Source organism: Ictidomys tridecemlineatus, chromosome 7 (genome assembly GCF_052094955.1).
Source record: "Ictidomys tridecemlineatus isolate mIctTri1 chromosome 7, mIctTri1.hap1, whole genome shotgun sequence".
In the NCBI taxonomy this organism is placed as follows: domain Eukaryota; kingdom Metazoa; phylum Chordata; class Mammalia; order Rodentia; family Sciuridae; genus Ictidomys; species Ictidomys tridecemlineatus.
This window is the reverse complement of record NC_135483.1, coordinates 42,477,347-42,492,984: the sequence shown is the minus strand read 5'-3', so window position 1 is coordinate 42,492,984 and position 15,638 is coordinate 42,477,347. Positions and strand designations below refer to the sequence as shown.

The 15,638-nt window shown below is 37.6% G+C and overlaps 1 protein-coding gene across 1 annotated transcript in view; it reads right to left on the bottom strand.

Annotated features, from left to right (window-relative positions):
• Window positions 1-15,638, bottom strand: part of Runx1t1 (RUNX1 partner transcriptional co-repressor 1) — a 132,584-nt gene that overhangs the window by 5,673 nt on the left and 111,273 nt on the right. The window contains 2 exon segments of the mRNA XM_021728654.3: window positions 9,596-9,786; window positions 14,992-15,060. Of these exon segments, the coding sequence (XP_021584329.1) occupies window positions 9,596-9,786; window positions 14,992-15,060 (260 nt within the window).

The window sequence follows — 15,638 nt, the reverse complement described above, 5'->3', positions numbered from 1 at the left end:
GGGTGAAATCATCATCCTAACTTTTCTGCTATCATTATAGCATCCAATAAAGTAGAGGAAGAGCCTCCTTTCAACATTAACTCAAAAGTCCTTTCTTTTTAGGCTTGGCTCTCTTCATATCTAGACTATTCCCTGTTCAAATATACTAACCAGCAATTTCTATATACAAATTGTTGCCCCTTTTAATACTGGTACCATGATGGTACACACACATACACCATCTTAGACAGAAGCAACTTCCTTCCAGACACTAGCAGGAATCACAAAGGAAACACCAGATTTCTGCACTGGACTTAAGGAAATACAATGGAGTATGACAAAGGAGTCAATTCCCGCCTCAATCCCAGGCTAGACAGGGTGAGGCAAGGCACTTGTAACCTCTCTGTGTGTTTAGTTCTTCCACTTCAGTTGTTAGGTGTAACATAACCCAATGCGAGGATGGTCTTAAAACAATCCCCTTCACCTCAGCAACCTGGAGGGCAGGATCCTTGGTTTGTTTTTGCTAATATTATAAACATCAGTGCTTCACCTATCAAGTAGGTGCCAGATTAATAACTATAAAATGAATAAATCAGATGAGGCCTAATGATTTAGTTTTGAAAAAGTGAGAAATTCTGAAACCACAAAAATAACAATTCTCATTGCATACAACACTTTCTGACTGGTGCAACTCCTTTGCAACTTGAGGAAGTTCGAAGAGCAGAAGAAATTGGGGCTCATCTGTGAGTGAGAAGAACTAAACGCTGACCCTAGAAAGTCAGCTGCCCATCTCTCGGGTGGTGTCTTGCAAGACGTCAAAAAGGCACAGATGAGACTGCCTCAGACTCTAAGATGAGCACCTCGTGAATCAAAGCACAGAGGACAGAGAGCGAAGAACACCTATCTGGGACAGATCTTAGGGAAGTTAGAACAATGGGTAAGGGACCCTTTCAGAAGGGGACTGAACCTCAGAAAGCTGACTTTTAAAATGTTCATTTACATGGTTAAATGTCCCTAGCTCCTTTGGCAGTACCAATTCCACTGTGAAATGCTGTGCCAAGTGATCTTAACTTTCCGCCATGCAGTATTTTATTCTTCATCTTCACTGGTTTTGACGATTCTCTTGCAAAACAAATTTCTCACTATAGTCTGGTAACTCCAACAAGCTGAGGGTATGTGGTTATGTTACAATTCAAATGAATTTTTTAAAGCCCTGATATGGATAAGTGTCCCCACTGTGTTCTCTACATTTGTTTTACTTTCAACATGCTGGTTATGTGGCTCAAGGTGGGTTCATGAGCCTACTGAAAAGGACCCTGTGGGATATCAGCCCATCCCCTGGTGTGTAAGCCTTTACCATTGTGCAAAATGTGCACACAACTGTTAGCAGTCAAACCTAACTTTTCTAACACCTCGAGGCTCTTGAATACCAGAAGGCTGCGAACTCAAGAATTCCGGTTTAAACTTTTAGAAAGAGCTTAGCTCTACATTCTTATTTCTTTACCATTCAGAAATTATGGCCCAATGGGGGGAAAAAACACAAAGAATTTATGGTCTCAAACTCTACCCACTAGAGGCATTTATATGAACTCAGAGGAGATCTAGAAACTTGGACGATACATAAATGTTAGAAGCAAAAACGAAGCTAAAATAAGCAGTTCTGGAACTTAGAACAAAGTCAGTTTTTTCTACTTGAGTTAAAGTAAATGTCTCAAAAGCTGTAAATCTGTTATCAGAGTCTTCATTATCATAACTAGAAGCCCTCTTCTCCCAAATTAATTCCACTGCAATGCATGGATGATGGTTCTACAATGATGTGAATAAACGTGGGCCCGATGCACCCTTCCAAGCAGTGAGATAGGACACTTCAGTGCTCTGAATGAAGTTTATTTCCCTGAGGTTTAACTTTTAGAAGATTGCCAGCTGGGTTCTGGAACAAACTCAGCAAATAAGCGATATTCCTAAATTACATCAGAAAATCCCAATTAGAGAACAGAGACCCAAATCCAAAACAATATTTTAAGGAAATTAAACATCTAATCTGAGTCAAGTGGCTTCTTTAGGAAATACCCTGGTGTGAGTCCTATCCGTTTTTTTGGCAGCGGCACATTTTGGCAGACACAAGGGTGGTAACTGCCCAATACTCAATGGCTCCTTCAGATTGAAATCAGATGTATGCAACATTCTCAATTTAAACTGATTAAACACACAGACTAAACCAGGTAATTACAAATGCATGTGTTGGGGAGTGGAAAGAGGAGACAGAATGGGGACTTCTTTATTTTTTAAAGTGTTTCCAAAGATGGGAACAATTTTACAAATAAAAAAAAGTGGAACTGTTCCAAATACAGAAACAGATGTTTTGGATCGTGAAGCTGCTGGGAATTGAGGCTTCTTGCCTAGCATTGCCTGGTTCTGATCCAGGATTTAAGGGCTCTGGCTAGTTTTACCTCTAGTTCATTCTGATGTTGTTCGATTGTAGTCATTTACCACCCACCACTGGGACAAAACAACCTTCGGCTCTAGGAAGGTACGACAGAGAACAAATTAAATGATCTGATGGGGGGAAAAAAAGAACCTTGCATATTTTTATTGCTCTTGACACAGTACTGCAATGAACATGTAGGGAACTTTAGCACATGTTCAACTAACAAAAATTTCCAAGTGCATATTCCTTTTTAAAAGCTCCTTAGAAAACTGAAGATGCTTTCTCTTAATATATTTCTCTCAGATGGCTTCACTGCATTTCCTGCTTCCTCCTGTAGGGCTGATGTCAGACCAGGGATACTCAGCCTCTGAAAAGTCACAATCCTAGGAAGAGAGGACAATGCAGGATCCTGTGAGTACTCTAAGTGGGATCATGTTAAGTTTCCAAGCTTTCTTCAGCCCACAAAGGTGGAAGCTACAAATTGTGTCTGTAACACACAGGGGCAGAGCCACAAAGGCAGGTATAAAGGTGGTCAGTGACTAATCAAATTTTACATGTTTCAGTACCTGCTTTTTATAGTCAGATTAGTAGACCCTAGTAGTTGTTTTATTTTAAATAACTGAGCTCCTCTTCCAAGGTTCTCAGGAAGGATGCCAGTGATTGAAATCACCGCGACAGTGTGTAAAGTTTCAGAAATACTCTTTTTACAGTACATTTCATTCCCTAAACTCATGTGCTTTAGAGTCTATATTAGACTATATTAGTCTATATTCCTTTTCTGACATAAAGAATATTTTCTTCCCTATCTGAAAGACGAGAAGAAGTCATTTGGCCAAAGCTGGACTGTGACTCTGAAGAGTCTAAGGCTGAACCCAAACCTCCCCTTCACTAAATATACTAAACACAAGGCTACATATGGACATAGAGGTGATAGACTGAATCTTCTGGATGCCATAGCTGCATATCAAAGATTTTTGACTCTTTGTTTCCTATCAGCAATTCTTTTCTGCTCCAAAGAAAAACATTTCCTTTATCTTATTTTTGAAACATAGAATGGTCTTTCTGTCCTACCAGCAAAATATATCCCTTCAAGTTCTTACTGTTGAAAAGGACAAGAGATTTTCTCCTGAATTACTTTATGTTTCTCTAGGTCTGACACAGAATCAATGCTCAGTAAATTTAAGTGGAAGGATTATAAATTTAAAATTTTCCAAATGTAAAGAACTCTACAGAAGGCAACACATTGACTTAAATGCACACTGAAATCACATTATAAACTTGCATCTCACTTGACAATTGAAAATCACTGTCACATGCATTTTGCTGCTCAAGAAACTGAGGTCCCTAAAACTTTCAAAGTTAAAAAAAACTTGCTCAAAGTTACAAAGATAAGAAGTGATATAGCCCAACATTTGAGTTCTTTAGGTATTTGGACTGCAAATCAAATTCTCTTTCCAAAATGCCATATTTTGTCAATTTCATATTTTTTTAAATGTATTGTTGGAACAGAACAGATCTGATGGGCCCTTAATCCCTGAAAGTGGATGAAGGTTGGACCAGGAAATTGGAGGCATCAAGGACAGACATTCTGGTGCGTAATGGAAATGGCACAGGCTAAGAACAAGGCTAACCTGTGTTCCATTCCAACTTCATCATTTAGTGGCTTTAGAACCACAAGGCAAGTTCCTTAGACTTATGGAGCAACAGTACCTATAGAGCAGAAATAAGAACTGCACAGGATCATTCAGGGTCATGTCAGAGCTGAGCAGTATCTGAGGATCAGGGGGTCCAGAAGAAGTGGCAGCAGAAGCCTCATTGGCTCCTCTTGGCTTGAGGTAGAAGAAAGTAAGAGTATATAAACCCCTTCTCCAGGCCCTGCACCTCTCTGCCTTTACAGGAAGCTGGTGGCCCTGTCCAAACTGGATGCCTTTCCCACTGGCATGACTGTTACAGGGAATGAACATCACGTTTCTTCCCTTTGCTTCATAAGTAACTAAACCATTTTTACCTCCATCCTCACCATCCTCAGACTTTCTAAAGATTAATCACTACTGAGCACTTCCCCATTCCTCCTTTTTACTGTACCTAATTCTGATTTCCAAGATACTGAAACTCTCTTGTACTGTAACTTCCTCTTTATTTCCCTCTAAGTAGTTCTCAAAGGGGGAGGGCCAACCAAAACATATCCCCCTTCCTTTCTCTGTGCTCCCTTATCAGATCTGATTTCAACCCTCAGCTGTAAGTGAATGACTCCCAAAACGGTTTGTCCATCTCATCTTCCTGAGCTGCATTCTCTCAATTCCCTGCTCTGGATGGAGCCCCACCAGGATGCTCCTGTAAGTCATTGTTCCCTGCACTTGACTCTGGAGCCATTCATTGGTAACGCCCAATCCCAGGACTTGAATGTTTGATTGCAAACTGCTCTACAGCCCTAGCAACCACTACACAAAGAACTCTACAGAACTCCACAGTCTTGACTTCTAGTCTCCATCCTGTGCTTTTTTACTTCATGGTTACTCCTGAATCTCCTCAGACCTTTCTGATTAGGATCATTTCTTAACTGCCCCCCAATCTATCTATCCCTCCCTCCTCCTCTCCCTCCCCGTCCCCCTCCCTTCCCCCCCTTTCTCCTCATTGATCAAGCAAACTTTTATATATTAAATACTTGTCATCTAATGTCTATCCTCAACCACCTTACAAAGTGGGTCACAAACATTATCCTAGTTTTGCAGGTGAGAAAACCAAAGCTCCAAAAACTAAGCAAGTCAAAGTCAGTCCAAGGCCTGTTCTTTGTCCACTACCCCATGAACACCTATGGAATCAAACAGCAGGTCTTTTAATAAATAAAGCCAAAATATAAAGAAAGCTAATGCTGGTATTACATTCCTGGTGAAACACATATTTCACTATAAAAAGTACAGAAAGTATCATACTGCTTAGGTTCTGTCCCAAGTACAGAGTCATTCTAACTGCAAGTAATAATAATTATTAGTCTGTAAACTGAAATAAAGCTAGGAAACTAGGAAGAGATAATTGAGCAGAGTCCAATGAAGAAACAGATACAATAGTGCACAACTGGGGGAAAATAATTCCTACTACTGCCATGTGACTATTAAGAAGGTAGCTTACAAGGCAGGCAACCTGGGTTTAGGATAGCTCACATGTACTGACTGTGAGATGCTGTGAACAAGTGACCTAATCCCTTCAAGACAACTTTCTTAACTGCAAATTGAAAAAACAAACAAACAAAAATAAAAACAGCTCCTTACTCTGTCAGAGCTGGTATGAGAAGAAAGAGCTAAAGTATATGAGGTAGCTCTGTATCACACCTGGCACCGGGACAGAAACTTATTGTAGGTTTTCTCATTTCATCACAGGCAAAATAAACTTCACAGAACCTTTTTTAACCCTGCTTCTGACCCCTCCCCCCATTCCTGGTGCCTGGGATGGACAGCCAGTTCACAGGAGTGGTCCATCCCAGCAGGAGCACCCTGTTTACTCTGAGAAGCATCCCAGTGTGGATGATAAATTAAAATGGGTCCTCTGTCCCTCACAAGTAATACCACTGTGTTAGTCATGCCTGCTCTGGTCTTCTCAGTAAAACATTTTCAGCTCTTCTCTCCCTCTTTCCATATTTTCTCTATCCTATGCTGCCAACTTTTTAGAACCACAGGTTTTTCTAAGCATGAAGGGAATGACTAGCTCCTTTTTATGTGATGTGAAAACTAAGGTACAGGAGGAAAGCTAAATGCAGAAATTATAGAGAGAAGTAGTCAGATGTCTATACTTAAAACAAGCAGCACACTGGGACAGAACTCTAGTGTTCTAATTCTGAAGCACAAGTGCTTTCTCAAAGTCTCTATAAAGACCTTACAAAATACACACATACAAAATAACATGTGTATTTATATCATCTACATGTATTTTTGTGCAGATGTGAATTACATAAATTATACACCTGATCATAAGAGGTGGGCTGATGACTACAAGAGGTGGCTTCAAATAAAGAGGGGGGAAAAGGAGAAGGGGATGTTGTTTCAGGCACAAGTTTAGCATATACTGGGTGAAGGATGACTGTGGAAACTTGAATAAATTCAAATATGCAAAAAAATATGATTGTGTGAAATATGAGCAGATAATAATGCCTTGAGTTTTCACTCTTCAAACACTATATAATATTGCTGTTAAAACGGTTTTTAAACAACTCAGTTAGGCAGGTGAAGTGAAAGATGACTCGCTCAAGAAACCAAGATGGCAACAGAGCTGGGCCAGAATCCAGTCTTGGGGCACTGCCCTTGGATTCCTTCTGCCACAGAGCAGATGATCATCCAATCAGCTGAACATAGCCTTTAAATGTTGTGACCATACAACATCATCCAAACCAGGACACTTGAGAGTGGAAGGAACCACTCTGAGCAGCTACATAAGGATGACATGTATAAACTGGGACTGGCCTACTCAAGCCAGGATGCAGGGCCATCTTGCTGGTCACCTTCCAATGCACAGCCCCAGTTCTCACATTCGACAAGATGAACTACTTAAGCTTCTGTGCTCTATTTGCCCTTTCCAGTAAACAGAGAAGACCTGTCTAGCTGGATTCAATAATTGATTAGAGCTTTTAAACGTTTTTAACTGGTGTTGCTTATGCACACACACCAAATGAGCAAAGGTTGTCTTCCCCAGCACCCTTACACCTACGTTGGGCAGACTGAAGCCAGCAAGTTTGTGAAAGTGGTTCAAGTAGAGTCAACTGATGTGTGTACCCTGAACTTCTTTCCTGACAAGCACATTTTCTCTTGCCCATTCTATCTCCTGGGTTTCCAGCCAGCACAACCAATTTTCCCCACCCCAGCACCACTACCAGTCATCTTCATCTACCCATTGTCCTCCTGAAACACTGAGACAGTCCCTCTTTTACATTTCCTCTAATCTCTTGCCACACTGCAGTCTGAGTGATCTTTATCAACACCCATCAGTCACAGGGCCATCATGCTTCCAAAGACCAGCAAAGCTTCCTTTCCCATCCTCTCTCTTGTCCCCTGCACATGCCCACTGCCCCAGGAACCACCATAAGGTGGTGGGAGGTGGGGAGGGCAGCTGTTAAAACAGTCTTGATTAGCTTTAAGCACTGGAAGCCTTCACTTTAAACTTTATTATGACTCTTACAATTTGGTGATCCAACTCTCCCATTGAACTGTTAACATGCATCGGTGACTTCTGTACCCTCAGTGCCAGCAATGTCCCTGATATATAATAAAAGCTCAGTAATTTGTTGAAAGAATAAATGGACAAATGAATGTAGTTTAATTCTATATGTAGCAAATAACCTACTTCCCTGGGTAGGTCACAAAAAGAAGGTCTATTAATTTCTGAATGCAGTTTTTAAATCAATAGCTGTTGCATTTAATGGGCATACATATATTTTTTCAAAGCAATTACTATCATGTCCAGGTCTTTTTTTTTTTCCCTAAAAAAATGAATCGTTCACAACGTATCTAAATCACGATGCTATGTGGGCTGAATTTGGGGTTGAATGGTTAATATTTAAGATAAATCCTGAATTAAGAAACAGAAATTAGGTGAAAATTCTAAAATGTCCTGGACTAGGACTAACAGATTCTCTTTACTTTTGGGGTTCAGCCATGGTAAGGGCACTGTCTTCTAGCCCAAGGAAACCAGAGTTTTCTGCTGTCCAGAAAGAGCCCAGGGAACTGTTCAGACTTGAGATCTGTTCGATACAACATATGACAATGATAAAGACTGTTGTCAAAATCATATCTTTTCTGCATAGGTTTTAGAATAAAGACACTAAGCTTATAGCTACTGAAGAAATACAGCATATTATTGTGCAAACGTAAAGACTTACTAATTCACAATTTCTTCTTAGACATTTGTCTTTAGATTTTAGGGACTTACAAAAAAATGCTCTTAACAGCCCTAAAACATTCATGTGAAAGTGATAATATCTGAAGAATGACAAATGTGCCCTACAATGTTACTAACTTATACAAGTTCTCTTCAAAAGATACTAATGAATTTTTTCAAAACACATAAACACAAAACAAAGTCCTTATATATCTTAGCTGCTAGATGTCAATAAAATTGAATTTCTATCTAGTTTAATTCGACAATGGAAAAGTCAGCAGTTAAAGGGTAGATAAACTTTCCTTTGTCCCTCTCTTCCTGAGAAACTTTCAAATGTTGAAAATCAATTCCTTTTGTCCCCTTGTTATTCATCTGCTACACATTAAATAGAAACTCTGGGCATTGAGTGATTCCCGCAGGGTCTTTCATCTACAGAAAAGCCTGGTACAAATTAAATTCTTACTCTCCCTCACAAATTATAGATATGTATTGTAGTAGACCATTGATTTATCAGTTCATGCCTTTGCAGAGTTCAGCTTTGTGAGACTAGCTAATTGTAGTCTTTTATCTAAAGTTACTTTAGGGTTGAGGATTGTGATGCTGTATTAATTAACATGGAACATTTCTTTGCTCTGATTTATAGGCTATATTGTAAAAAGTACCTTGTTACATTTTAGTTATTTACTTCCTAGATCCTTGAGTCATTCATACTATGTTGAGTGCATATGTGTCTATGTGTATGTGTGATCATTATTACATGGGAATTATACCAAATAATATTATTTCTAATAGCAATGTAATGACCATCATGGTTATGACAAACATTATGAAAAATACAGATTGTAAAATGTTTTAGAACTCTTTAGCTGATGCAAATATCATTTTATCATTAACTTTAGGCCTAATAGAACTAATTTGGATTCCGGTGCTGCATTAGGTCTTTGGAGACCATAGCTTACAGAACACAGCTTTATTAAATCCCTTTAAGGAGGAAACAATCAATACACACATGTACACATGCACCTGGGCGCACACACGCACAGAGTCGGGTTTTCAGTGTCCCAAAGATGGGAGGTGAAGCATTTCACCTTAATCTGATTATCAAACATTTTAAAATCACTTTTGGCCAAGAATTTTTCCTTAGGTCTTTAATAAAGAAACAAAATTTGACCAGTTCTTGGTTAATTCCACAAGTGCTTTTTGACTTTCCCAAATTGAAATTTTTTCCAAAAATTTTTATTTATGATCTCCTGGATTGAAAAATGAGCAGCTTAGTTAGTGAAAACTGTAATGCTCACTTGGAAGCTCTACCAAATGTCTTACCTCACTCGAATCCTCCTGCTGATTGATAACCGCCAGTGCGTCCTCTGCCGCCTGCCGCTTGGCTTCCGCCACCGTGCGCTCCATCTTGGCTCGCTCCGTCGTGATCATGTCGTGGGCTTTCCGCTCAGCCTCAGACACGGCCTTCTGCAGCTCGGTCATCGCCTGGCGCTTCACCTCATTGACAGCCTCCTCTGTGTGCCCATCGGGCGAACCAGACAAGAGAACATCTCTCAGTCCAGGATCTTGGACACTGATCCCTTTTTAACAGAATTTTATCCAACAGGCATGACTCTCATCCAAATTATTGGGTGGTTCTGGCTAAGAAAATAGCAGATCTTTGAAATTCACTCAGGAGTGAGGCTGTTTCCTTAACTTGTACTTCTGGGAGTATTTTTGAAATGCTTATAACATTGCTACAACTTTTCTACCAAACCAACATCTCCAGAAATGAATCTGAGACCAGTGTATCACCAAGTGCAAGAACACCCACAGAAACCTTCCTGGATCATTCAGATACATAAAAAAGTTAGTCCACAACACTAAGATTATATAAATATAAAATGTTCACAGGTAAAGTTCTCAAAAAACAACAGAGAAAGAAGAAAAAATTTACATGTATCCAGATATGAGTGCAAATAATAATTTTGTTGGCTAAAAATACAAACGAGTGAAAAGGTAACTTAGCAATTAATACAGACCTTTTAAATCAAATCGATGAAACAGATGATCCAGTTTTCTTTAAGTATTTTCTGAGTAATATAGATGTGCTTTTATAAAGCACATTTATAGACCTAATGATAATTTTTTTAAAAAACATAATCTCCTATGTTTTAAGCAGTTATCCATGGATTTCATCAAATCTACACCATGATGGTTCTGCATAACCAACTGTTGCACCAGCAAACATGACTGAATCATACACTACAACCCAAAACAATCAGGCCTGAATGCAAACCTGCAAGGTGTCAAATTAGCTCTTTTTTTGGCTGTAGTAAGGGTGCAAATACTCAACTAATGTATAACATAAGATTGACAACTAAAACAAGTAATTTCCATTTTAAAAAATTAACGAACGTTCTAATTAACAAGGGAAAATATCCTCCTCCTGAATTAGTTTATCTAATTTTCATCTTTATTCAAAGCAAAATGACAATGATTAATTGAAAATTTAATAAGCAGTAATTATTAACTTGGCAAACCTAGTACCAATTAACACTCTATTAAAACTAATTATGACATGTTTCATTCAAGTGTTTGCACTTAATTGTTTCACCCACTTAAAAACCACCTTAATTAAATGTTCTGTTTAATTAAAAACATAGATTCCTAATAAAAATGTTTTACTGTAGATTAAAAAACATAAGAGATGTTAGTACTCCCTGGATTTCTTAAATTCCTAAGGTTTATTTTGCATATCTGTAGCCCATGATGTGAGGACCATCAGAAGCTCCCTACTAGTAATCTGCTGCCCTGACTTTTGTAGCTCTATCACTTTGGCAGCATCATATCTGAAATACTTTCATTTGCAATTACTGTCCACTAGGTTTTACCATCAAGTATAAGAGAAAGATCCAGGCTGGAAATATTAACCAAAATATGTTAAGCCTTTGTTAATTGCTTCGAGGTATGTGACTAAAATCTGGATAGAATCAGGGTATTGCAGACAGATCTTATAGCATCTTCTTTACCAGGAGTCGAAAGATGCCTTTATTACCCCATCTTAAATGACTCGGGGCACCAGGGAAGGACTGCCCTTCTAACTACACAGCCAGGGTCTAATTTAGTTTGAATATTCAAGGTGAATTAAAATTCTATCTAAGTGGTAATACAGGACAATAATTTTTGCTTACGATCAAAGCTGTAGCTTGACTAATTGTATATGCAAATCAGGCAATTTATATTTAAATTATGCATTCCTATTCTAATCCCACAGGCATATACAGATCAGCAAAGAGAATTGGTAGGACATTTGCAAGGTGCTTGAATATTTATTACCAACTGCAAACATTCTCTGATCGTTTAAAAAGAAATATACTGAAGAAAACATTCAGTTGCAATTTTAAAACCATCTTTATGTTAGATTATTTTCCAGTTTTATAAAGATCCTTTGTATCTTCTGAGTTACATTTGTTGTCTTTGCTATTGCTTTTAAAAATACTACTTTTCAGGAAAAACTGATGTGTTCAACATTTAGTAAGATTTCTAATCTTTAAAAATGTGCAATATTAATCTGTATTATTGGAGCAATGTGCAAAATCTGCATAGGGTCTGTAGATGAAATATAGTTTAGTATTGGGCTGGGGTTGTGGCCCAGTGGTAGAGTGCTTGCCTAGCATGTGTGAGGAAGCACTGGGTTTGATCCTCAGCACCATATAAAAATAAATAAATAAAATAAAGGTATTGTGTCCACAACTAAAAAATATAATAGTATAGTATCAATGTTCATGTCCTGATTTTGGTAAATATTCTATAGTTATGTGAGAAAGAATATATTGTTCTTAGGAAATAAACATTAAAATGTTTAGGGTAAAAAGACATTGAATCTAAAACTTATTCTCAAACGGCTATGTGTGGGCATACACACACACACACACACACACACACACACGCACACACACACCACATATATATATGGTAAAGTGAAGAATCTGGGTAAAAGCTACAAAAAATTTTTTTATATACATTTATACATTTTTGCAACTTTTATGCAAGTTTGAAATCACTGCAAAGTAAAATGGTACAAAAACTATATGATACAATTTCAAGCACAATATATACTTTTTGCAATTATTTTCCATGTAAAAGGATGCATTGCTAGACTGCATCACACTTAGAACATTTTAGAGATCCACCACTTGGGTATTTTTCAAGTGCTTTAAATTTTATTTACTTTTGCCTCAAAGACAATGTGTAGTACTTTCATTGCAAAGACACACTTAATAGGTTTCTTCCTTTAAAAAAAAAAAAGTGTTTTTGCACAGCCAATTTTAGAATCCTAGGGGGAAAAAAAAGCTTTCAAATTTTAACAAGCTGAGTGCAGATGTCACATTATGCCCTTGGTGTCTTCTTCAGGTTGGCTGTCTTGACACTGAGAACACCAGTAATGTCTTTTAAGAAGCAGATATGGATATTATAAGCAGATGGATAGTATAAGCAGTTATTGGAGATTTCCAGATAAAACTGCTGTCCATACTTCAGAGATTTAATATACTCTCTAAAATTTAACATGCACCCATAGAAAACTACTCCCAACCACTACCACTGTTCTTAAGTGGCATATTAGGGGCACTACTGTGAGAATATGAATTTAATCTGCACTATTAACAAATCATCAATGATAGCCACATCTAAAAATTAAATAATCTAAAAACATTTTCTCGATGATTAACCTGTCTTAAAGAGTGCAGTGACACAACAGGAAAAAAATAAAAATAAATAAAAGCAGTGTTCTTTTTCTATTCTTTAAGTCCGCCAAACAAAAAGTGCATGAAGACTGGGTTCAGAGACCCACAAAACAGTGAAGAAAAATAATGGTAGATTCAATAGATTATAACATATCAAGTAGAAAAAACACTGATTAAGTAGAAAATACACAGCACAGTTCTGAATCTGCTTCCAATTGCTCACCACTTATGGTAGGACTTCCTTTGTGCTTAGCTATTCAAGTTGACTTTCCAACAAAGGTGGTATATTCAGAAAAATCTGTTCTCACTTAATAGCAGTCTAACAAAGACTTGAGCAGGTAATAGCACAGAAGGAATTTGGATTACACAAGACTTTACTGTCAACTTTTCTTTAAGAACTATCAAGAATTTAACTTAAATACACATTAAGTAAGGGGAACAGGAAAAGACTCTCCCCTCTCAACATAAAAAGTCATCCTTCTGCTGTCCAAACGGCAATTCTTTATGCCTCTTACTTGAATAAGATGCACTGTCAGCTTAAAAATGGAGAAGAAAAATGGTTAGGAGGAAGACGTAGCAACTCTCTCAGGTATCTGGCATTCAGCATATTTGAACAACTTAGAGAAATCATGTGACTTATTACCATAAATCAGATAATACTATACAGGTAAGCAACATACACATTTAAATATTTAAGCTGAATGAATCTATCTGATTTGCATATTGACAAGCAAGAGAACGTTCTTAATCTAAGCTACTGAACTTAGAGTACTATCAGATTTTAAAACTTCTTATCACACTTATAAAAACTGGTATTTCAGCCAGGCATCCCAGCTACTGTTGAGGCTGAGGCAGGAGGATCACAAGTTCAAGGACAGCTTTGGAAACTTAGTGAGACCCTGTCTCAAAATAAAAAAGACTACAGATGGGGCTCAGTAGTAGAATGCCCCAGTATTACAAAAATAAATAATAATACATAAATACTATAAAACTGGTATTTCTTAGAAAATCTATATTTGGATAAGATACTAGTAACCAGAGATTTGGCAAATTGCAGAGAACTACAAACACAGCTGAGTCAATCAAAATCCAAGGGAAGTCTTTTGTAGAAAAAACAACAAATAACCTTTGCCTTGATTCCTCCATTAGTGCTATCACACCTACATCCATTTGACTCTGCACAAATGGCATTTCCCATTTTCCCACCTCAAATGGTCTAACAATTCTAACAGTTGGAGTTACAGCAGCTTAGAACCTAGTCAGGTTTTATGCAAGGTTTTGTGCAGCTGGAGTTCCACAAAGATTCTGCCAGGTCTGAACTTCTTTAAGCCCAATAATCAGTTAAGGGGTCAGGAGAAGCTTCATATCTACTATAAAATATAGAGCAATACCTCTCAATGGAAAGCAGACAATGCATATGGCAAGGAAAGACAGAAGGTTAGCAACTTTTGTCATTCAACTTAAAACATAATTTAGCTCTGATCCATGAATATTAACTAGCACAAAAGATCAATTTTAAAGCTAATTGTGAACAAAAATTCTTAACACATTCCTTAACAAGTCAACTGATTTGATGTGATTTTGTTTTTGAAGAGCAAAATGCTGAAGTATGCAATTTAATTTCTTTAAACACTGGATTTTTTTTTCATCAAAGAAAACTGCATGTAAGCTAAGACCTCCTATGCCAAATTCCAGCCTGAAACCATTATAGCTCCTGAAAAAAAGGGGGTTTATAAAGGAAATATTGCCAGCCTTTCAATTGTAATGGCACTAGCAGATGCTACTAAAATAAAAACTATTTCATGTTTTAATCAGGGCTGGTCTAAGAATATTAATGAGGTTTTTTTGTTTTGTTTTATGGGTTTTTGTTTTGTTTTGTTTTTGCTATTGTTGTTAGCAGTAAAGTCCTTTCTTGTCATTCTTCACATCACTGCATTAACAACTGCACACAGCTGCCAGAACACTAAACTCGTGTTTTTAAACAATTCTTACCAGCTTTCTTCCAGATCTCCTCTGGCACATATCCAGATGCAGGCCTGTGAAGGAATTCCCGATGCGCATCTATGAAGAGGGTGGGAAGGGGGTGGAGAGAAGGGAGAGTACCATCAGCATCCTCACATCCTTATACAGAGTGAAGCAAGCAATGCCCTTCTCTTGGCTTTGCTACAAAAATGCAATTTTAAAAGGTTGAACATTTCACTTCTAGAAAATACACAAAAATAGCAAGACCAGTCATCAAAGCCCAGGGAAATAAGAGGGCCATTGGTCTACATGCCTCATATGCTCAAATCCAAAGCAACTTTCTTTCTTTAAAACATATGCTGTTTGGGAACACTTCTCAGATTCTCTCATTGTGAGGATTTCTATAGGTATGTTTTATATTGTTAAATAAATTATATTTTTAACTTTTCCTTTCAAGAGTCAAACTAATAGTTTAAAGAAAAAATAATCAAATGTCAGGATAATATAATTCCCACAGAGCTCCAATACTACTATCTTTCAATAAATGGTCAGCCCTACTTGATGACTAACCAGTTCACACACCTAATTACTTCTTACAAATATCACTAAGCATCAATATTTTTCACATGAATTAGATTATATGGATTTGACATCAGTGGAAACTAGAAAGACTCATT